This window comes from Cygnus olor, chromosome 1 (genome assembly GCF_009769625.2).
Source record: "Cygnus olor isolate bCygOlo1 chromosome 1, bCygOlo1.pri.v2, whole genome shotgun sequence".
Classification (NCBI taxonomy): domain Eukaryota; kingdom Metazoa; phylum Chordata; class Aves; order Anseriformes; family Anatidae; genus Cygnus; species Cygnus olor.
Window position 1 is genome coordinate 187,750,332 of NC_049169.1, and position 15,328 is coordinate 187,765,659.

The 15,328-nt window shown below is 43.2% G+C and overlaps 2 protein-coding genes across 4 annotated transcripts; one reads left to right on the top strand and one right to left on the bottom strand.

The window, feature by feature from the left end:
* The first annotated feature begins 392 nt into the window (after positions 1-392).
* MTIF3 (mitochondrial translational initiation factor 3) lies at positions 393-5,691 on the top strand. 2 transcript variants are annotated; one of them, XM_040543920.1, is made up of 4 exons: positions 393-491; positions 2,718-3,181; positions 4,401-4,546; positions 5,416-5,691. In XM_040543920.1, the coding sequence occupies exons 2-4, from the start codon at positions 2,719-2,721 to the stop codon at positions 5,626-5,628; spliced, it is 822 nt and encodes a 273-aa protein (XP_040399854.1). In that variant the 5' UTR covers positions 393-491; position 2,718; the 3' UTR covers positions 5,629-5,691. The 2 variants fall into 2 exon arrangements, with proteins under 2 accessions (XP_040399854.1, XP_040399855.1); XM_040543921.1 differs by having other exon boundaries at positions 414-767.
* Positions 2,335-10,688, bottom strand: GTF3A (general transcription factor IIIA). 2 transcript variants are annotated; one of them, XM_040543918.1, is made up of 10 exons: positions 10,452-10,671; positions 10,205-10,305; positions 9,415-9,511; positions 9,135-9,223; positions 8,211-8,284; positions 6,945-7,028; positions 6,295-6,524; positions 6,155-6,214; positions 5,735-5,898; positions 2,335-4,286 (listed from the first exon to the last, which is right to left on the bottom strand). In XM_040543918.1, exons 1-9 carry the CDS (start codon positions 10,617-10,619, stop codon positions 5,737-5,739), a joined length of 1,065 nt encoding a protein of 354 aa, XP_040399852.1. In that variant the 5' UTR covers positions 10,620-10,671; the 3' UTR covers positions 2,335-4,286; positions 5,735-5,736. The 2 variants fall into 2 exon arrangements, with proteins under 2 accessions (XP_040399852.1, XP_040399853.1); XM_040543919.1 differs by lacking the exon at positions 2,335-4,286 and having other exon boundaries at positions 5,613-5,898; positions 10,452-10,688.
* Between the last annotated feature and the right edge of the window lie 4,640 nt (positions 10,689-15,328).

Sequence of the window (15,328 nt, forward strand, 5' to 3'; positions counted from 1 at the left end):
GATAGGACTAGAGGGAATGGCCTCAAGTTGTGCCAGGGGAGGTTCAGGTTGGAAATGAGGAGACATTTCTTCTCAGAAAGAGCAGTCGGGCACTGGGACGGGTTGCCCAGGGAGGTGGTGGCGTCACCGTCCCTGGGGGTGTTCAAGGAAAGGTTGGACGTGGTGCTTAGGGACATGGTTTAGTGGGTGACATTGCTGGTAGGGGGATGGCTGGACCAGATGATATTGGAGGGCTTTTCCAACCAAGGCACAAACTGAAAAAAAAAAAAAAAAAAAAAAAAAAAAATTTCCTGCGGGCAGGCAGGGCGGCGGGGCCCCCTTCAGGGCCGCTTTCTGCAGGCTCGAACCCACACGGGTGCGGGGTGGGTGTGGAGGGGGCGGGCAGGCGCACGCGTGGAGGGTGGAGGAAGAGGAAGAGGAAGAGGAGGAGGAGGAAGGGTGACGGGAAGGGGGGAGGTGACCCCCGGGGTCCCGGCGGGCCGGGCCGCCAGGTAAGGGGTGACCGTGGGGCTGGCACCGGGCTTCGGATACCGGGTACCGCGCACCGGGCACAGCCGGTGCCGTTTTCCCCAAAAAGCGCCGTTTTCTCCCCAGAAAGCGCCCTTCTCGGCAGGGGTTTGGCGGATCTCAACGGCAGCACGTAACGACGGGGAAGAAAGGCAAGGGCAGGCGGCCAGCAGAGCGGAGCCGGCGGCTCCCGGAGCTACACGGCTGCTGCCCGGCCGTAGGGGCGGCTGGTGACTGGGGCCGAAGCCTTGGGTCGCGGGGTAAATGGGATTTATTGCTTTTTGTAATGCACCCAAGTGATGCCGCTCCTCTGACAGCCTGCAGTGCTTTGTGAAATCATGTTAATAATTGGGACCATGGAGCAGCCTGACAGTACCCGAAGGGGGCTGCAGGAAAGCTGGGCAGGGTTGCTGTCGGTGGGTGTAGTGGTAGGACAAGGGGGAATGGCTTTAAACTAAAAGGGAAGGTTAGATTAGGTATAAGCAAGAAATTATTCCCTTAGGGGTTGGTGAGGCCCTGGCACAGGCTGCCCAGAGAAGCTGTGGATGCCCCATCCCTGGAGGTGTTCAAGGCCAGGCTGGATGGGGCTTTGGGCAGTTTGTATTGGCTTTGTCCCTGCTGCTAAAATTGGAAGTCTGTTCCAGGATGCAGAATTTCCCCATTTTTAGGCTAAGTTTGTTCCCAGGCAGGTCATTTTAGTTGTTCCTATTCCAAACAGTGCTTATACTTTTAAGTAGTTCCATATGCTTTCTGATTGTTTGCATCTTTCCATAGATATGGGTGTGCAGACATATTTATATCTATGCACATGGAAACACATTTACACAATGTTATACATCTGTAGGTATGCTCACAGAGTGCAGTCATATTCCTTCCTAGGCAAAAGAAGTCATGCTCTTCCCAGCTTACCAGGCAAGACATGCTCTTGTTCCTGTATCATCTTCGGCCTTCTCTGTACTTGCTGCATTTTAACCATGGAATACCAAACCTGCAGATCATACTCCAGTTTGCTCTTTGCATCTAAAGTTTTTGCAGCTGTTAGAGAGCAGATGACTTCTGAGGTTTGGAACAAAATGAGAGTAACAGTCAGGTGCACCAAGATTGCCAGGGAGATTTCAAGAATCAGGCAGGAATGGGAAAAAAGGATAACGGAAGACATGTCTAAAGAACAATTTCACTAGTTTTCAAATTTCAAGCACTGGTCTATTTTGAGGCTTGTTTTGAAAGCATACAACTTCATTAATACTGTGCCAGGATAGATGCCTGTAAAAATTCATTTAAATTTTAATTTGCCTATAGGGATTCTAGGCATATGAATTTGTTGGTTATTTTCTGTCCCATGTATTGCAGTCTTCCTTGTGCTTTTATTTTTCCCTCTTTCCTGAAAGCTTTTTTCAACATCATTCAAGAAGAAAAATCTCAGTATCAGTGTTTTCACTAGATGGTGCTGGTGAAATGTCAACAGTATATTGCACTTCCCAAACAATTCATGCTGTTTAGGTGCATGTATTTGTATGTGAGAAATCTAGTTTTGTTAACTGGAAAAAATCAGCTCAGCTCATTATAAACAGGATTACGCCACACCAAATTTAATGTTTGTGGAAAATGGAAAAGGCAATCGATACTTTAAATGCCTGATAAAATGACATTTTGAAGTTCCAAACCCTTAAACACAGCAGCAGAGTCAGGCAATAGATGTTGGGAAGGCTGAGTGATTAGGGTGAGGCTGAAGCAATGTGGCTTGAACAGTATTTTCCAAAGAAGCAAAAGGAAGTCCTAGCATTGCATATTTCATGAAAACAATCTGGACTGAAAATACATGAAGAAGTGTGACAAGCCTTTTTATTTGACAAAGAACTCTCCCTTGTAACCATTAGCAAATTTCTCTACACAGACAAGAGCTGTGTCAGAGGGGAAAGGAACTAGAAGTTCTGGAGTCTTCGAAGTTGATATTCAAGCTCAAATGTTAAAATACTAAATATAACATCAATTCTACACATTCCGTTCCATTGTCACATTTTCTCTCTGGTTTAAATCCCCCTTTGTTATTGTAAAACTACTGTTGATTGCTTGTTCTGTGTAACGATGCTATACACCTTTTTCAAAGAGTGGTTTAATGGATGGGAGTTTAGTGGAGTTAGGTCTAATGACAAGTAGAAGAATCTGACTGATGAAGTTAACTTGTTTTTTCTTCTTCCCTGCTTCCTCAGAATGACTACCTTTTGTGTGACGAAACTTCTATGTCAAGCAACCAGAAATGAGAAGGGATATGCAAAAAGATTCTTTGGTACTCTCCTGACACAGACAACACAAAAGGGAATCTTTTCTCCGTTCTGCATGGTGGTACCTGACCCTGGAAAGACAACTGTGTTTGGACTTGCTCAACCGTTTTGTACAGCTGAAAAATCTCGCAGAGAACCAAAACGGAAAACAGCGTTTGGAAGTGTTGGGCGAAGAATTCCCTATCGGATTTTGCACATCATCAACCAGGATGGAGAGAGCTTAGGAAATATGCACCGAGCAGATGCACTCAGACTTATGGATCAGCACAACCTGAAACTAGTTCTGCTTCGTGAGAATGTCGAACCTCCTGTATACAGGCTAATGACTGGGCAGCAGATTCATGAAGAGCAGCTTAAGCGTGCAGAGAAGAAAAAAGCAAGTTCAAAAACAGGTACATACATTGTTAACGTTACAACAATGAACACTGAAAAATGCTGTACTAAAAGTGGTTTCAGCAGACTAAATCCTCTTACTTGCATCTGTGTAAATCCAAAGCAATGTCACTGCAGTCCATGCTATTAAGGATTTGCACTAGTGAAAATAAAATTTTGGATTAGTCTTCTCCAGAGAAGCCTTCTATTGCCTTCTCAGGATTTACTATTTTGGCATCAGCTGTTTTTTTTTTTTTTTTAATAACTATTTTTATTTAATACAACTAGATTCTGGTTTTGTAAGACTCACTGAATTTCTGTTCATTTATTAAGGCATAAATGTTAGTTTTTACAAACTATGTGCACCAGATACACAAATTTAGTTTCACCACCAGTAATCATGAAACTTTCTCTTCCTGGCCTGCTGCTACTAGAGCTACTAGGAGAAAATTCTTTTACAGAATATGAGAACAACTTTTCCAGTATTGAACATTTTGGAAGCTTTTTTGTCTTGGGTTTGTCTGCTCCAGCAGTTTAACAAACTGAGTTCGGGAAGAAAGTTTTAAAAAAGGCATCTGACCATGTATTTATTGTCTTTTGTTACCCTCAGGTTAAGGAGGGTACCTGTGCTTTGGGTATCGTTTTAGAGAGTATTATTGTGGTAGTGATTTTTTCTGCTCCATAAGATACAAAAAGATTATTCACATAGTAGCTACTTTGAAGAATCCTTAAGGAGGAAGAGACCAACCTGTTTAAATGTATTACAAGGTCTTGTACTTCCACTTTAATATTGTACTTTACCACCTAAGAAAATGGGCTTGAGATGAATAGGTGCCCAGTTTTAAGGCTTTCACATTCAGCTACATCACGAGCAAACTATAGGAATTTGTACACTGTCTTAAAAGTCCAGATCCAGTGCTTACCTATTTGTCTGTTAGGCCTGCATTGTGGGTGGTACGAACAAAATTGCAGTAGAAATAAAAACACTTGAATGTTCTGACCCTGAAGAGACATTCCTACGTGCCCCAAACATGCAGCCGGTCTTCCTGTTACAGCAGTGAGTGTGAGAGATGAATTTAGCCACCGCCACCAAGGGTGAATTTTGACACAATTAGACTGGATACTCTATGAGAAATCAACACGGGGAAGGGAGTTAAGCAAAACACCATAGGTTGTTGAAAGAGCAATACAGGTTTGTCATATGCTATGCCAACACAATCTTAGTTCTGTTTTAAACAGGGCTAGTTCAGAAGGAGTTATCCTTTTCTTCAGCTATTGCTAAGAACGACTTGGAGACCAAGACCAAGCAGATAGCACACTGGATTGAAAAGAAGTACCACGTTAAAGTTACCATCCGCCAAGCAGAAGACAGCAATACAGACATGGTAAGTGGACGGTCAATTTTATTAAGTAGGTGTACTGGTATTAGCTTCCCCTCTACAGGACTACCTTCTTCTTCTAACATATTGTTCACTGCTAAAATAAGTGAAGGTCTAGGTCCCATGAAAGCAGTGGTTGCTACATCTGTTCAACCACTGCACTCCCATATAGTCTATTCTAATACTACGCTTTGTTAAGAACGCCAGGGTAATGCTGGTCTTGACAGCAGTTTAAGTAGTTCTTATTTCTTTGCGGCACTACCTTATTAACTGGGCTGGTAAAATTCTCCCATCTATGCCTTAAGCCAGCACACATACTGAGATATTTTGCAGTAAGGTTTTTAATATATTGTATTTTAGCTGGATTATTTCAATAACCTAACTGCTCTTTTTAAGGCTCAGATGTGCATCCTGTGGCTAAGGTTAGTTTTCCATTGCTGTGTTCAAAGCTATTGGAATGGCAATTTAGTAGTATAACTGCAGGGCCTTCAGACTTGTCACTTGCACAAATGGCTTTTTTCCGAAGACTTTTTTTTCTTTTAACGTGTGCAGTGAATTGGGGTTTCTTTGTTGATTCTCTCCAGTAAATTGCTGGTAAAAAAATGAGATGCCACTTCATTCGAAAGGAACAAAACTTTTTTGTAGGAAGTTGAATTTACAGAGAAAGGGCATCATGTGTAAGAACTGGATACGGGAGGTAACAGAACACTTCCTGACAGTCCAGATTTTGGTTTTCCTTAAATCAAAAAATTTAAATTTATCAAACTGAACTCTCAGCTCATAGTTAACTGCTCAAACCAGGACTAACAGAACAGCTTGAAATGTTTTTCTACCGGTGTTTGTGCATTTTGCCCTATTTTTCCCCTTCTTTTCAGTTCATCCTTTTTGATCGGATTTTGGAGACTGTGTCTGACAAAGCCACTTACCTTTCCAAGCCAAAAGCTATTAAAGAAGGCACAGGTACCTGTATTTTGAGACATATGTCTGACAAAGAGTTGCAAGCATACCAGAAGGCAGAAAAGCAGAAAAACAGTACAGTAAACCAAGATGGAAATGAAGATCAGAAGTCAAGTGAGTTGCCTCAGTGACTTTATGAAGAGGTATAAACAATATTAATTTTAATATTAAAATAAAGTGGTTTTTTTTGTTGAGCTTTGCACTGGTCATTCCATAAAGAAAATTGTCTCAATTAACCTTTACTGGAGAGTCAGAATTTCAACAGTTGGTATTTCATTTTCCACGGGTTTATCCACTGTCTTGCTCTCTGTCACAACCGCACCTTTTTCTGGCTGCGTTTTAGGAGGAATGTATCCGCTCAGACGAGAGGCTAAGCTCCTCTTAGGACGAGAACGCTTCGTCTGGCAGAAACAAATACAGAATTAGCAGCTTCGCATACTTACGGTGCAAAGACTAACAATGGAGGTAGAAGAAAAAGCAATTAAAAGGCTAGCACTACTTCTAAAGGAACCTCCAAAAGATCAAGAATCCCTCAAATTAAATAGATAGCTGGCCTGTTTTCCCACTTGAAATCACATTCTAAAACACTTAATGTTAACCCTCCTCTGTGACTTGGCAGGATATGGATGAGAGGATTTCTTTAAGAGTACAACTTACTTTTAATTTCAGCTTTCTCTTTTCAGGATCATGGTCAACCATGTGCCTTGCTAGGCTCTGCTACAGTTGCAAAGGAAAAAAAAGAAAGAGTTTAATTTCAGATTATGCAATTCAGATCAGGACAGCGTAAAGATACATACCTTCATTGCAAACACTTTTCCACAGCCTGGATGATCGCAAGAGAATGGCTTTTTTTCCTCATGAAAAGAGAGGATATGGCTTTGGAGGTTAAATACAGTTGTGTAAGTTCTCCCACATCCTTCTCTTGGGCAGCGGCAGACTTCCCTCTCCACAGCATGTGTTTTTTGATGCTGTTTGAGGTAGTCTTTGCGTTTAAAAGTTTTCGAACACTCACTGCAAACTATCGGCTCTGAGGGTGGGGTGGGGGAGAGAGAGAGAGACATAGAAGCAGAATGTAAGTTAACAGCTTCTTGCAGGAGCTTAGAATCAAACCCTAGAATCAAACCTCTACCACTAAGCTAAAACTCATATGAAGTATAGGAAACAGATGAGGAGTGAATAACAAAGTATGAGTTATCTAGATCCAAAATCCTACATTATACAATTCCTCATTAACTGGATCACAAAGCAAAGCTAGCAATACTGAGTAACACTTTCATCAATTCAAGGCCAGACTAACAATCATTTTACCAACAGAGTGCTAGTAAACAAGTTTGTCTAGGTACAATGACAAGGGGGCAAGTTAAGCAAGGATTACTTTTCAAATGAGTATTTTGTTTCCTATTCTTTCAAAAGTAAGTTTGGTTTACTGAAGCATTTGTAACATTACCTGTATGACTTTCTTTATTATGTTTCAGAAGCTCAGTCCACGTTTTTCCAATATATGAGCAGTTTTCTTTCTTGCATGCATAGCCTGTTCGAGACAACAGCTGTTTACAATCACAAAGGGTCTGGCAAACTGTCCACTTTTACAAGGGCAAACTCCACCTTCACTGTTTGAAAATTAGAGGCAAATATTCCTCATCTCCTCCCATACTGCAAGGTAGGACAGAAGGCAACGGATGCAAGTTGTTCAGAGAGGCTGTGGAATCCCTGCCTCTGGAGGCATTCGAAACCTGACTGGATGCAGCCTTGAGCAACCTGGTCTAACCAAGCATGGATTTGGACCAGATGACTTCCAGAGGTCTTTTCCAATTTAAACAACTTTATGAGGCTCTACCTCTTCTTGTCTTCAAAAAAACTACTTTCTCACCAGCCGTATACTTTCATTCAAGTATATAACTGTAATAATGCATTTCCATATAAATATTTGTATTACATATTAAAAACAGAACTTTACCATACAGTAATACTCAAGCATAAAGAGACTATCATTTTATCAAACAGACAGGATGGCTTTTAAATGAACCACAGAAAGCTAATTCTGTTCTTTGACTGGAAATGTCAAAGAAATGTAAGCAAATCCCTGTCTTAAGAAAGGAATGCAGTACAAGTTGTAGCTTTTTGGATATTCTTCCCAGTCACAGTGTTTTACAAGCACTGGAAAGCAAGTTAGCTGACAGGAGTACTAAAAGGATGGATTGCAGTGTAGCAGAATAAGCTCAAGCACCTGTATGACCACCTCCTGACAATTCCACTTAAATACCTTTCACATAAATACATTAACATCTTTAAATATGCAAGCCTGTGTGGTTTTGCCAAGGTTACATACGAAATTCGTGGCAGAACTGGGAATTGTTCCTAACCAACAGGATCAAAACAGGCTTAACCATTAACAGGCTTAACCATTAGTCCGTATCTTCTCTCCAGGAGATGGATTATTGACGAGGAAGCGTATCAGGAGAAAAATAAATAACTGAAAGGCATCCTGAGCTCAGTTCAGCCTGCCACAAGTACATCACAATTGAACGCTACAGTGTCCTGCAACTGTATCCCAGCTGACCATTCAAAACAGATATTCTTACTTTGTCTGTCTGGATCACTAGGCCCAGAAAACTTTCACGTCTGTCACACGTCCACGCATACCATCCGCACCAGAAAAAGTCCATTTTCCTTTGCTAAAACATAATAGAAGTAAGAAGAAAAAGTGGATTACCTTCATGTATCTTCTCGTGCCGTTTTAGTCTACTTGGAGTAGAAAAGCTCTTTCCGCATCCTTCATGACTACATCTAGGTATGAAGTGTACTGGTTTAATTTCTTGCACTGCATCCACATTTTTTAAGTCAGGCATAAAGTGTGCAAAATAACCCAAGTTTCCCCTTGCCCAGAGATTTGTTCCATTTCCCCCCTTGTAATTTACATAATACTTCCCATGTATACAGCAAATTAAGCTTTAGCTGAAGAATCAAGCTTCATATCCTTCATACTCCGGCTCTCCAAACAGAGAGATAGGAAGTGGAAGGTTGAAGAGATTTGTACAAATCCAGCAGTCAGAGCAATAGCAGAGTACCAACAGCGTTTTGTACTGGTGACCCAGCCACGCTACTGCACTTAAGTGGAACACTCCTGTGAAGTGTGTTCCACTTGTAAGAAACACAAGATTCTTTCAGAAGATCTGTACTAACATGTGATGTAAATAATGGAGTTGCCATGCAGTGTCTCAGACTGGTGTCCAAGGCTCTCACCTTTTTTAAGCCACTGCTCAGTTCAGTATTAGCCAAGTTCCTACTTTTCACTGGAAAACAGAGGTAACTGCATTTTTCATTACCACGCAATATTTTATGTTTGTGTTTCAGAACGCGTGAATTCAAAACTAAGTTTGTTTGGTTTTTCCTGTGAACCTGTAATAAATACTAATAAACGGGAAGTTGAAGTTACAGTGCACCACGATGGCTGCTCAAAGCAGACTACTGAGCAAAGAACTAGCACAAGAAACGTACTGGCAATCACGACTACGTTCATCCAAGTTTTTTCAGGTATTAAATGCCACATCTATGAAAAGGCTGAGAGAAGGCACATGTTTTCATCTAGAGCGTTTAAATGGAATTCTAAAGTTTATTAGTAAAATTATTCACCTACTTGAAGGGAGGTTCATTGGTGTGGTGACACTGGTGAACTTTAAGTTGTTGATGTTTCTTGAAAGACTTGTTACAGCCTTCAAAGTCGCACTATTTAGGAAATTAAGTTATCATTAGAGGCCAAACAATGACAGCCCAGTCCACCTGTGTTTGCTGAAATCTCAGTTGCGGTACTTGAACACATACAAATTCTGTGTAATAATAAGTATCGCGCTAGATATCCTAAGAAGAGCTTGTTTAGCCTTCATTTTGCAGTACACCAAAGGTAATTAATTACTCACCACATATTGCTTTTGCTGATTTTCATGCTTGCGTTGAATGTGTTTCTTTAGGTTTGATTTTGTTCCAAATTTCTGATTGCATCCATCAGCTGTGCACCTGCAAGTAGACTAAGTTATTATCACTCACAAATTTGGTACAGTAAGCAGACACGCTGATCACTGGACAAGAGGCACACAGGAAGAACAACTTAAACTCACAGCCTAAATACAAAAATTTGTTTTAAAGACATGAAAAGCCAGAGGTTGTTACCATTAAAAGCCACTGGCAAACATGTTAAGAGGAAAGGATTTTAATAAAACATATAGGAATTTCTAAATCTTAGTCCATGGCATGCAGCTATTAAGTGTTAAGTAATATGGATTGATTGCTTTTCTTTCTTTTCCTCTCCTTTCTAGGGAGAGATCTGCCCACTCCTGTAAGCATCTGTATGGATCAGTGCTAGACAGAATCATAAAACCATCTAGGTTGGATAAGACCTCTAAGATCATCAAGTCCATCCTTTAACGGGGGGCTCCCTTGCATCAGGCAGGACAATCATACTCGACCACCTTCCCACTGAGCCACCGAGTGAGACCAAACCTACAAAAGGCAACGTGGAAGAAGGGGCAGCAGGCTGCAGAAGGAGGGATGCACGCCATTGGCACCCTTCTCACACGCATTTTCTGATGTTTGGAAACATGATAATCGCAACTTAAGTCCCGCCCCCGTGCCACCCCCCGGCTCCCTCAGGATCCCCGCGCCCCACCTCAAGAACCCCCAAATCCCCCCCGAAAAGCCCCCGGTCCTTACTCAAACGGCTTTTCACCGGTGTGCGTGAGGAGGTGCCGAGCGCGGTGGAACTCCCTCGTGAAGCCCTTCCCGCAGCCTTCGTGCCCGCAGACGTACGGCCTCTGCAAGAGACGAGGCTGGCTCGGAGCCCACACACCCCACCGGGACGAGACCGGGGACGGGACCGGGGACGAGATCCCACACCCCGGCACCCAGGGACCCGTCGCGGCGGGCAGAGGGAGCCCAGCCCCGGGAGGCAGCTCCTCACCGCGCCCGTGTGCCGGCAGAGGTGCGCGTCCAGCCGCCAGCCCTTGCTGAAGGCGGCGTCGCAGCCGGGGAAGGAGCAGATGAACGGGCGGGCGGCGGGCGCGCTCCCGATGCTGCTGCCGCCGCTGCCGCCGGGCGGGGACGCGCCCGCCGCTCCCTCCACGGCCATGCGGGAGGGTCACATGAGCGCGCCGCCGCCGCGGCCGAGCGACGAAATGGCCGCGGCGCCGCGCGCGTGCGCGGTGCGCCACTAGGGCGGGCGGGCAGGGCGAGGCATGGTGGTTCTGGGCGACAGTGGTTTGGGGTGGAGGAGTCTCACACAGACGAGCACTTCTCTTTCCTGCACTCTTCCCACCACCTGCCCTGTAATTTAGGTATTTGCAGCCCAGACGGAGGTGTCTCCGCTGTACAGGACACCATGGGGCCAGTGGCTGGTCACCCTTGGCCATGTTCTGTCCCCATGCAGCTGGAGGTCACACCTTTGGGAAGAAGATGTGGGGCTGCACGAAGCTGGGGGGCTCCGAGACCTTGCCAAGCCATCTTCATGTTTCTTAACTTGTGCTATTGAATCATCTGCTCTGATATGCAGTATTTGAGCCACTAAATTTACTTCAGGTGATGCTCACTGTCTGCTGTTACCCCCCTTCCACCCACCCACCCACCCAGAGAGTGAGGGATATGGACAGAGAGCCAAGACCAAATAGTGAAAAGGGAACCATCCTGGGGCGAAAAACTCCCAGTCATAGAAATACAGAATCACAGAATCATTAACGTTGGAAAAGACCTCCAAGATCATCTGGTCCAACCATCCCCCTACCAGCAATGTCACCCACTAAACCATGTCCCTAAGCACCACATCCAACCTTTCCTTGAACACCCCCAGGAACAGTGATTCCACCACCTCCCTGGGCAACCTGTCCCAGTGCCTGACTGCTCTTTCTGAGAAGAAATGTCTCCTCATTTCCAACCTGAACCTCCCCTGGTGCAACTTGAGGCCATTCCTTCTAGTGCTATCACTAGTTACCTGTGAGAAGAGGCCGACCCCCAGCTCCCCACACCTTCCTTTCAGGTAGTTGCAGAGAGCAATAAGGTCTCCCCTGAGCCTCCTCTTCTTCAGACTAAACAACCCCAGTGCCCTCAGCCACTCCCCATAGGACTTGTGTTCTTCTTCTCCATACATGTCCTGAGAGCTGGGAAAGCCTGAGCTGATGGCAATGCCCGGAGCAGGCTGGGGAAATGGGAAGAGGAGAGAGAGGTGGAGATGAGGAACAGGAGTTGAGGGGTGGAGGGGAGAGGAGGGGACACATGCGGTGAGACCACTTGGGTACTGAGGTCCGGGGCACGCAGCTGCTGTGCACAGCATGCTACGGGAGGACAGCTGCTGTGCAGAGCGAGCAGTCCCTGCCCGGCCAGCAGCAGATCCCCCCGGCCCTGAGGGACCTCTCTGAGCCTGGTCACCTGCAGCAGGATTGAGCAGAGGGCTGAATCTATCAGACCCTCACAAAGCAGTGGCAAGAAATGCAGCTTATTTTCACCTTATTTTTGGAAGGAAAGTTAGTCTGAAAACATCTCAGTTTTTACAAGTACCAACCCAAACACTTGGAAGTGAAAGCTGCCACTTTTTTTTTTCCTTTTTGAGACTTTGCCTGTTAAAATATGCTATTACTTCAGTCTAACACACATGAATAAATGTCATGCAAGGAAGAAAACTTTGGAAAATATCACTACTGGCTATGCAGAGAGCAAATATTCATCACATTGGGTTTTGTTCTACGTAATGCTTTACAGCATTTTGTAAGCAATACATGTACGTCAGGTTTTGAAACACGATGGTTGGCCAACTCTTTCTGGGGGGCCTGGTCACTCCAGTTAGAGATTTCAGCAGAGTCCTTGGGGACTTTTCACACCATTTTGGATATATATAAATAGAGGAAGACTCCAGGCCCGAGGGATTTTCACTGTGTTATGCTGTTTACGTCTTCTGAGGTAACTACAGATGGAGGATTTTGAAGAGTCCTTCAGAAGAGCTGGAAAGAGCAGTGGGTTCCCACTGAGGTTTGATCTCATATGTGGGAGAGATCTTCCACAGTTCCCATCATTAGAGACTTCTAATAGGTAAACAAGTGCAGTGGAGAAAAGAACATCTGAAGATATAAATTTCCAACACAAGGACCACATCTCTACTGATAAATTTTAATAATCTGCAAGCTGAAAAGAGGCAAAACCAAACAAACAAAGAAAAGTAAACAGAGAATTGAGGTAGTTCTTTCACTCAAGAAAAAAACATCACACAACTCCCCTCCCCACATACACACACAACCCAGAGGGTAGTAATCCCTCAGACTGATTAAAACTATTCCTCTAAGCCATCACAATCTAGCCAGAATTAAGCAGCAATCTCAGAAAGACTGCACGTGGGGCTGGGGATATTTATTTTCCTCCAAAGGCCTTCCGAGTGAATGGGCTGCATATCTTTGTCTACCAAAGGCGTTTTCATTTTCTCACCAAGCCATTCTGCAGTAGTTAAAGTCATACTGACTTTATGTCTGACAACAGTCATTTCTCTTTATGTTGCACCATTGAAGTCCAAAGATTTTATGTTTCTTTATGAAAATTGCACAGAAATTATTTCAATGTGTACTAAAATGATAGATATTTTAAATGTACTTACAGAGTAGCTCGGGAATTGCAGGAATGATTCCCCCACATGAGAAAGTTTGCAGACTGAAAGATGACTTTTTCCTTTAGACTTCGTGCAAGCTAAGTGCTTGCTGTTGGAGGCATCATGTCGAAGGTGGCTTGGTCTGACCCAGTGGAGGTGGGAAGCAGAGTGGTGGTGACTTGAGTGACATTAACCACCATTTGTGTGTTTTTACCTGGTGACCATGACTGCAATTGAACTGTCAGCAATCCTGCAACAACTTTGGACACGTGCCTTAAAAAAAAAAGATTTTCTGCTTTCCAGCGTAAGTGGACAAATGGTGTTGAGTAGCTCAACAAATCCGACAAAGCTGGCAGGAAAATTTCTGCAGGTTGTGGAGAAGTTTCTCAGTTATGTAACGTGACCTGTCATGTGCAAGAGAGGATGGAAGCAGAATGGAGAAAGAAGCCACTGAAACATTTCTTAAAAAGGTGAAACTTTGAACTTGTTCTTAGCAGGAATGTGAAAATATCACTATAGCAAATGTGACAGGAACCTGTGGTAGTACAATCCATAATCACTCCAATGGATTATGTGATTGCAAAAAACAAAGGTGTAGATTTCCCAGATCCACCTACAGATAACACAATTCATCTTTGTAGGAAGAGACTTTTGTGAATGCCAACAATATATTAGATCCTCTCTTGCAGAGAAAACAAGGACTTAGCCAAAAAGGACTTTTTTTTTTTTTTTTCCACTCTAGGCCATAGATACCTGAAAGCATAGAAGCAACAAAGTTTTTTGGTAGTTGTTCATTTTTCCACAATTGAGAAGGGAATAGACCACTGTCTGATCATTTCCAAGATTGCAAGGAAGCTGTAAAAGGTAAAATTAATGTATTGCAATCAAATGTTTTGTCTTTAACAGTGTATGGTATTTGCAGCTAATGATGCTAGAAGTTCATGGAAAACCAGAACAAATATTTCCTCCTACATATTTGTTCAGCTCATCTACAGCATATTGCAGGACGTGGTGTCAAAGAAAAATCATTATTTGGCTGCAAAAGCTGTGAAAGAAGTTTTCATTAATTTTTCCTGATTAGCTACAAGGTTTCAGGACAATGCTTCTTTTTGGCAATACTGGGAATGCATAGGAATGTTAAGGCTCATACCCTCAGGATGATTTCCAAAGTTTTCAGCTGAATGGATGTCAAAACATTACCCAGATGTTGGTGCTCCTGGAACACATTTAGTGTGAATGCCTTGAATGCCTTGTTGGAACTGTTGTGTCCTTCAAGGCTGACAAAGGGGGCAGTGATGAAGAGACTTCCAGTGAAGCACTTCTCCTTACGTTTTTCTGTGTTGACAAAGTCTGAACATAAGAGCAATCCGATTTTGCTTCTGCTCAGTTTTATAACAGTTCATTAGTTGAAAGGTAGCTTACACTAAACGTGACCATTTTTGAAGGTTTCATGCTTGATAAAAGGCAGAATTTGGATAATTTGAACAAAGAATACTGCACGGTGAGTGGTCAGTAAAGCTCATGCTTCAGGAGCCTGGCTGTAGGAAATTAGCTACATCACAACTTAAATTCCAGTTCTTGAAATTCCTTTAAAATGGTGGGATTAACTACTTATGTCTGTCGAAAATGTAGCAGTGAAAATAATGGTTCCTTGCATAAATAGGTATGGGAGGATTGAAGAAACTTATTAAATGCTATGTTAAGCCAAGGTCTAAACTGAAGTTATTTTCAACTGTACAAATAAAAGAGAATATTTGATTAAAATGCTTTAAACTGTGTCCAGGTTGCTTAGTACTGTTTAAAATAATAAATTCTAATTTTTTCTAATTGAGCTATACATACATTTGTGTATTGCAGAAATATACCACTGAGGAGGAAAAAAAGGCATGCTCGTGATGGGAAATATTTATTTCCCTAATACAATCCATAAAATGTCATGTTTTTTTATTTGCCAAGTGGTCATCCTTTGTTGCCACCGAGAAGGCAGTCTCCCTCATGCTGTGGGGGACAAATTTGTCACCTGATAACAGACTTGAAGTCGATGCCGAGGAGAGAATAGAAAAGGCTGTTATTCTTAAGCATTTCCATCCCATGGGATTACTCAAAACACAAACGAAAGAAGACTAAAATGTTAAAAACGATCAAGAGAAAGCCCCAGAAAGCTGGCTGCTTTCCCTGTCGGGGTGAATGTGGATGAGAGGAGGTTGTTCACATTG

What these genes read in the sequence shown, in the direction of transcription:
- GTF3A (XM_040543918.1), bottom strand. Translation starts at nt 10,619, where the DNA reads ATGGCCGTGGAGGGAGCGGCGGGCGCGTCCCCGCCCGGCGGCAGCGGC. An exon ending in ACCGGTGAAAAGCCGTTTGA is followed by an intron (nt 9,512 to 10,204) that starts GTAAGGACCGGG and finishes GTCTACTTGCAG; the next exon opens with GTGCACAGCTGATGGATGCA. An exon ending in GCACGAGAAGATACATGAAG is followed by an intron (nt 7,029 to 8,210) that starts GTAATCCACTTT and finishes TGTCTCGAACAG; the next exon opens with GCTATGCATGCAAGAAAGAA.
- MTIF3 (XM_040543920.1), top strand. Translation starts at nt 2,719, where the DNA reads ATGACTACCTTTTGTGTGACGAAACTTCTATGTCAAGCAACCAGAAAT. An exon ending in AAAAGCAAGTTCAAAAACAG is followed by an intron (nt 3,182 to 4,400) that starts GTACATACATTG and finishes TGTTTTAAACAG; the next exon opens with GGCTAGTTCAGAAGGAGTTA. An exon ending in AAGACAGCAATACAGACATG is followed by an intron (nt 4,547 to 5,415) that starts GTAAGTGGACGG and finishes CCTTCTTTTCAG; the next exon opens with TTCATCCTTTTTGATCGGAT.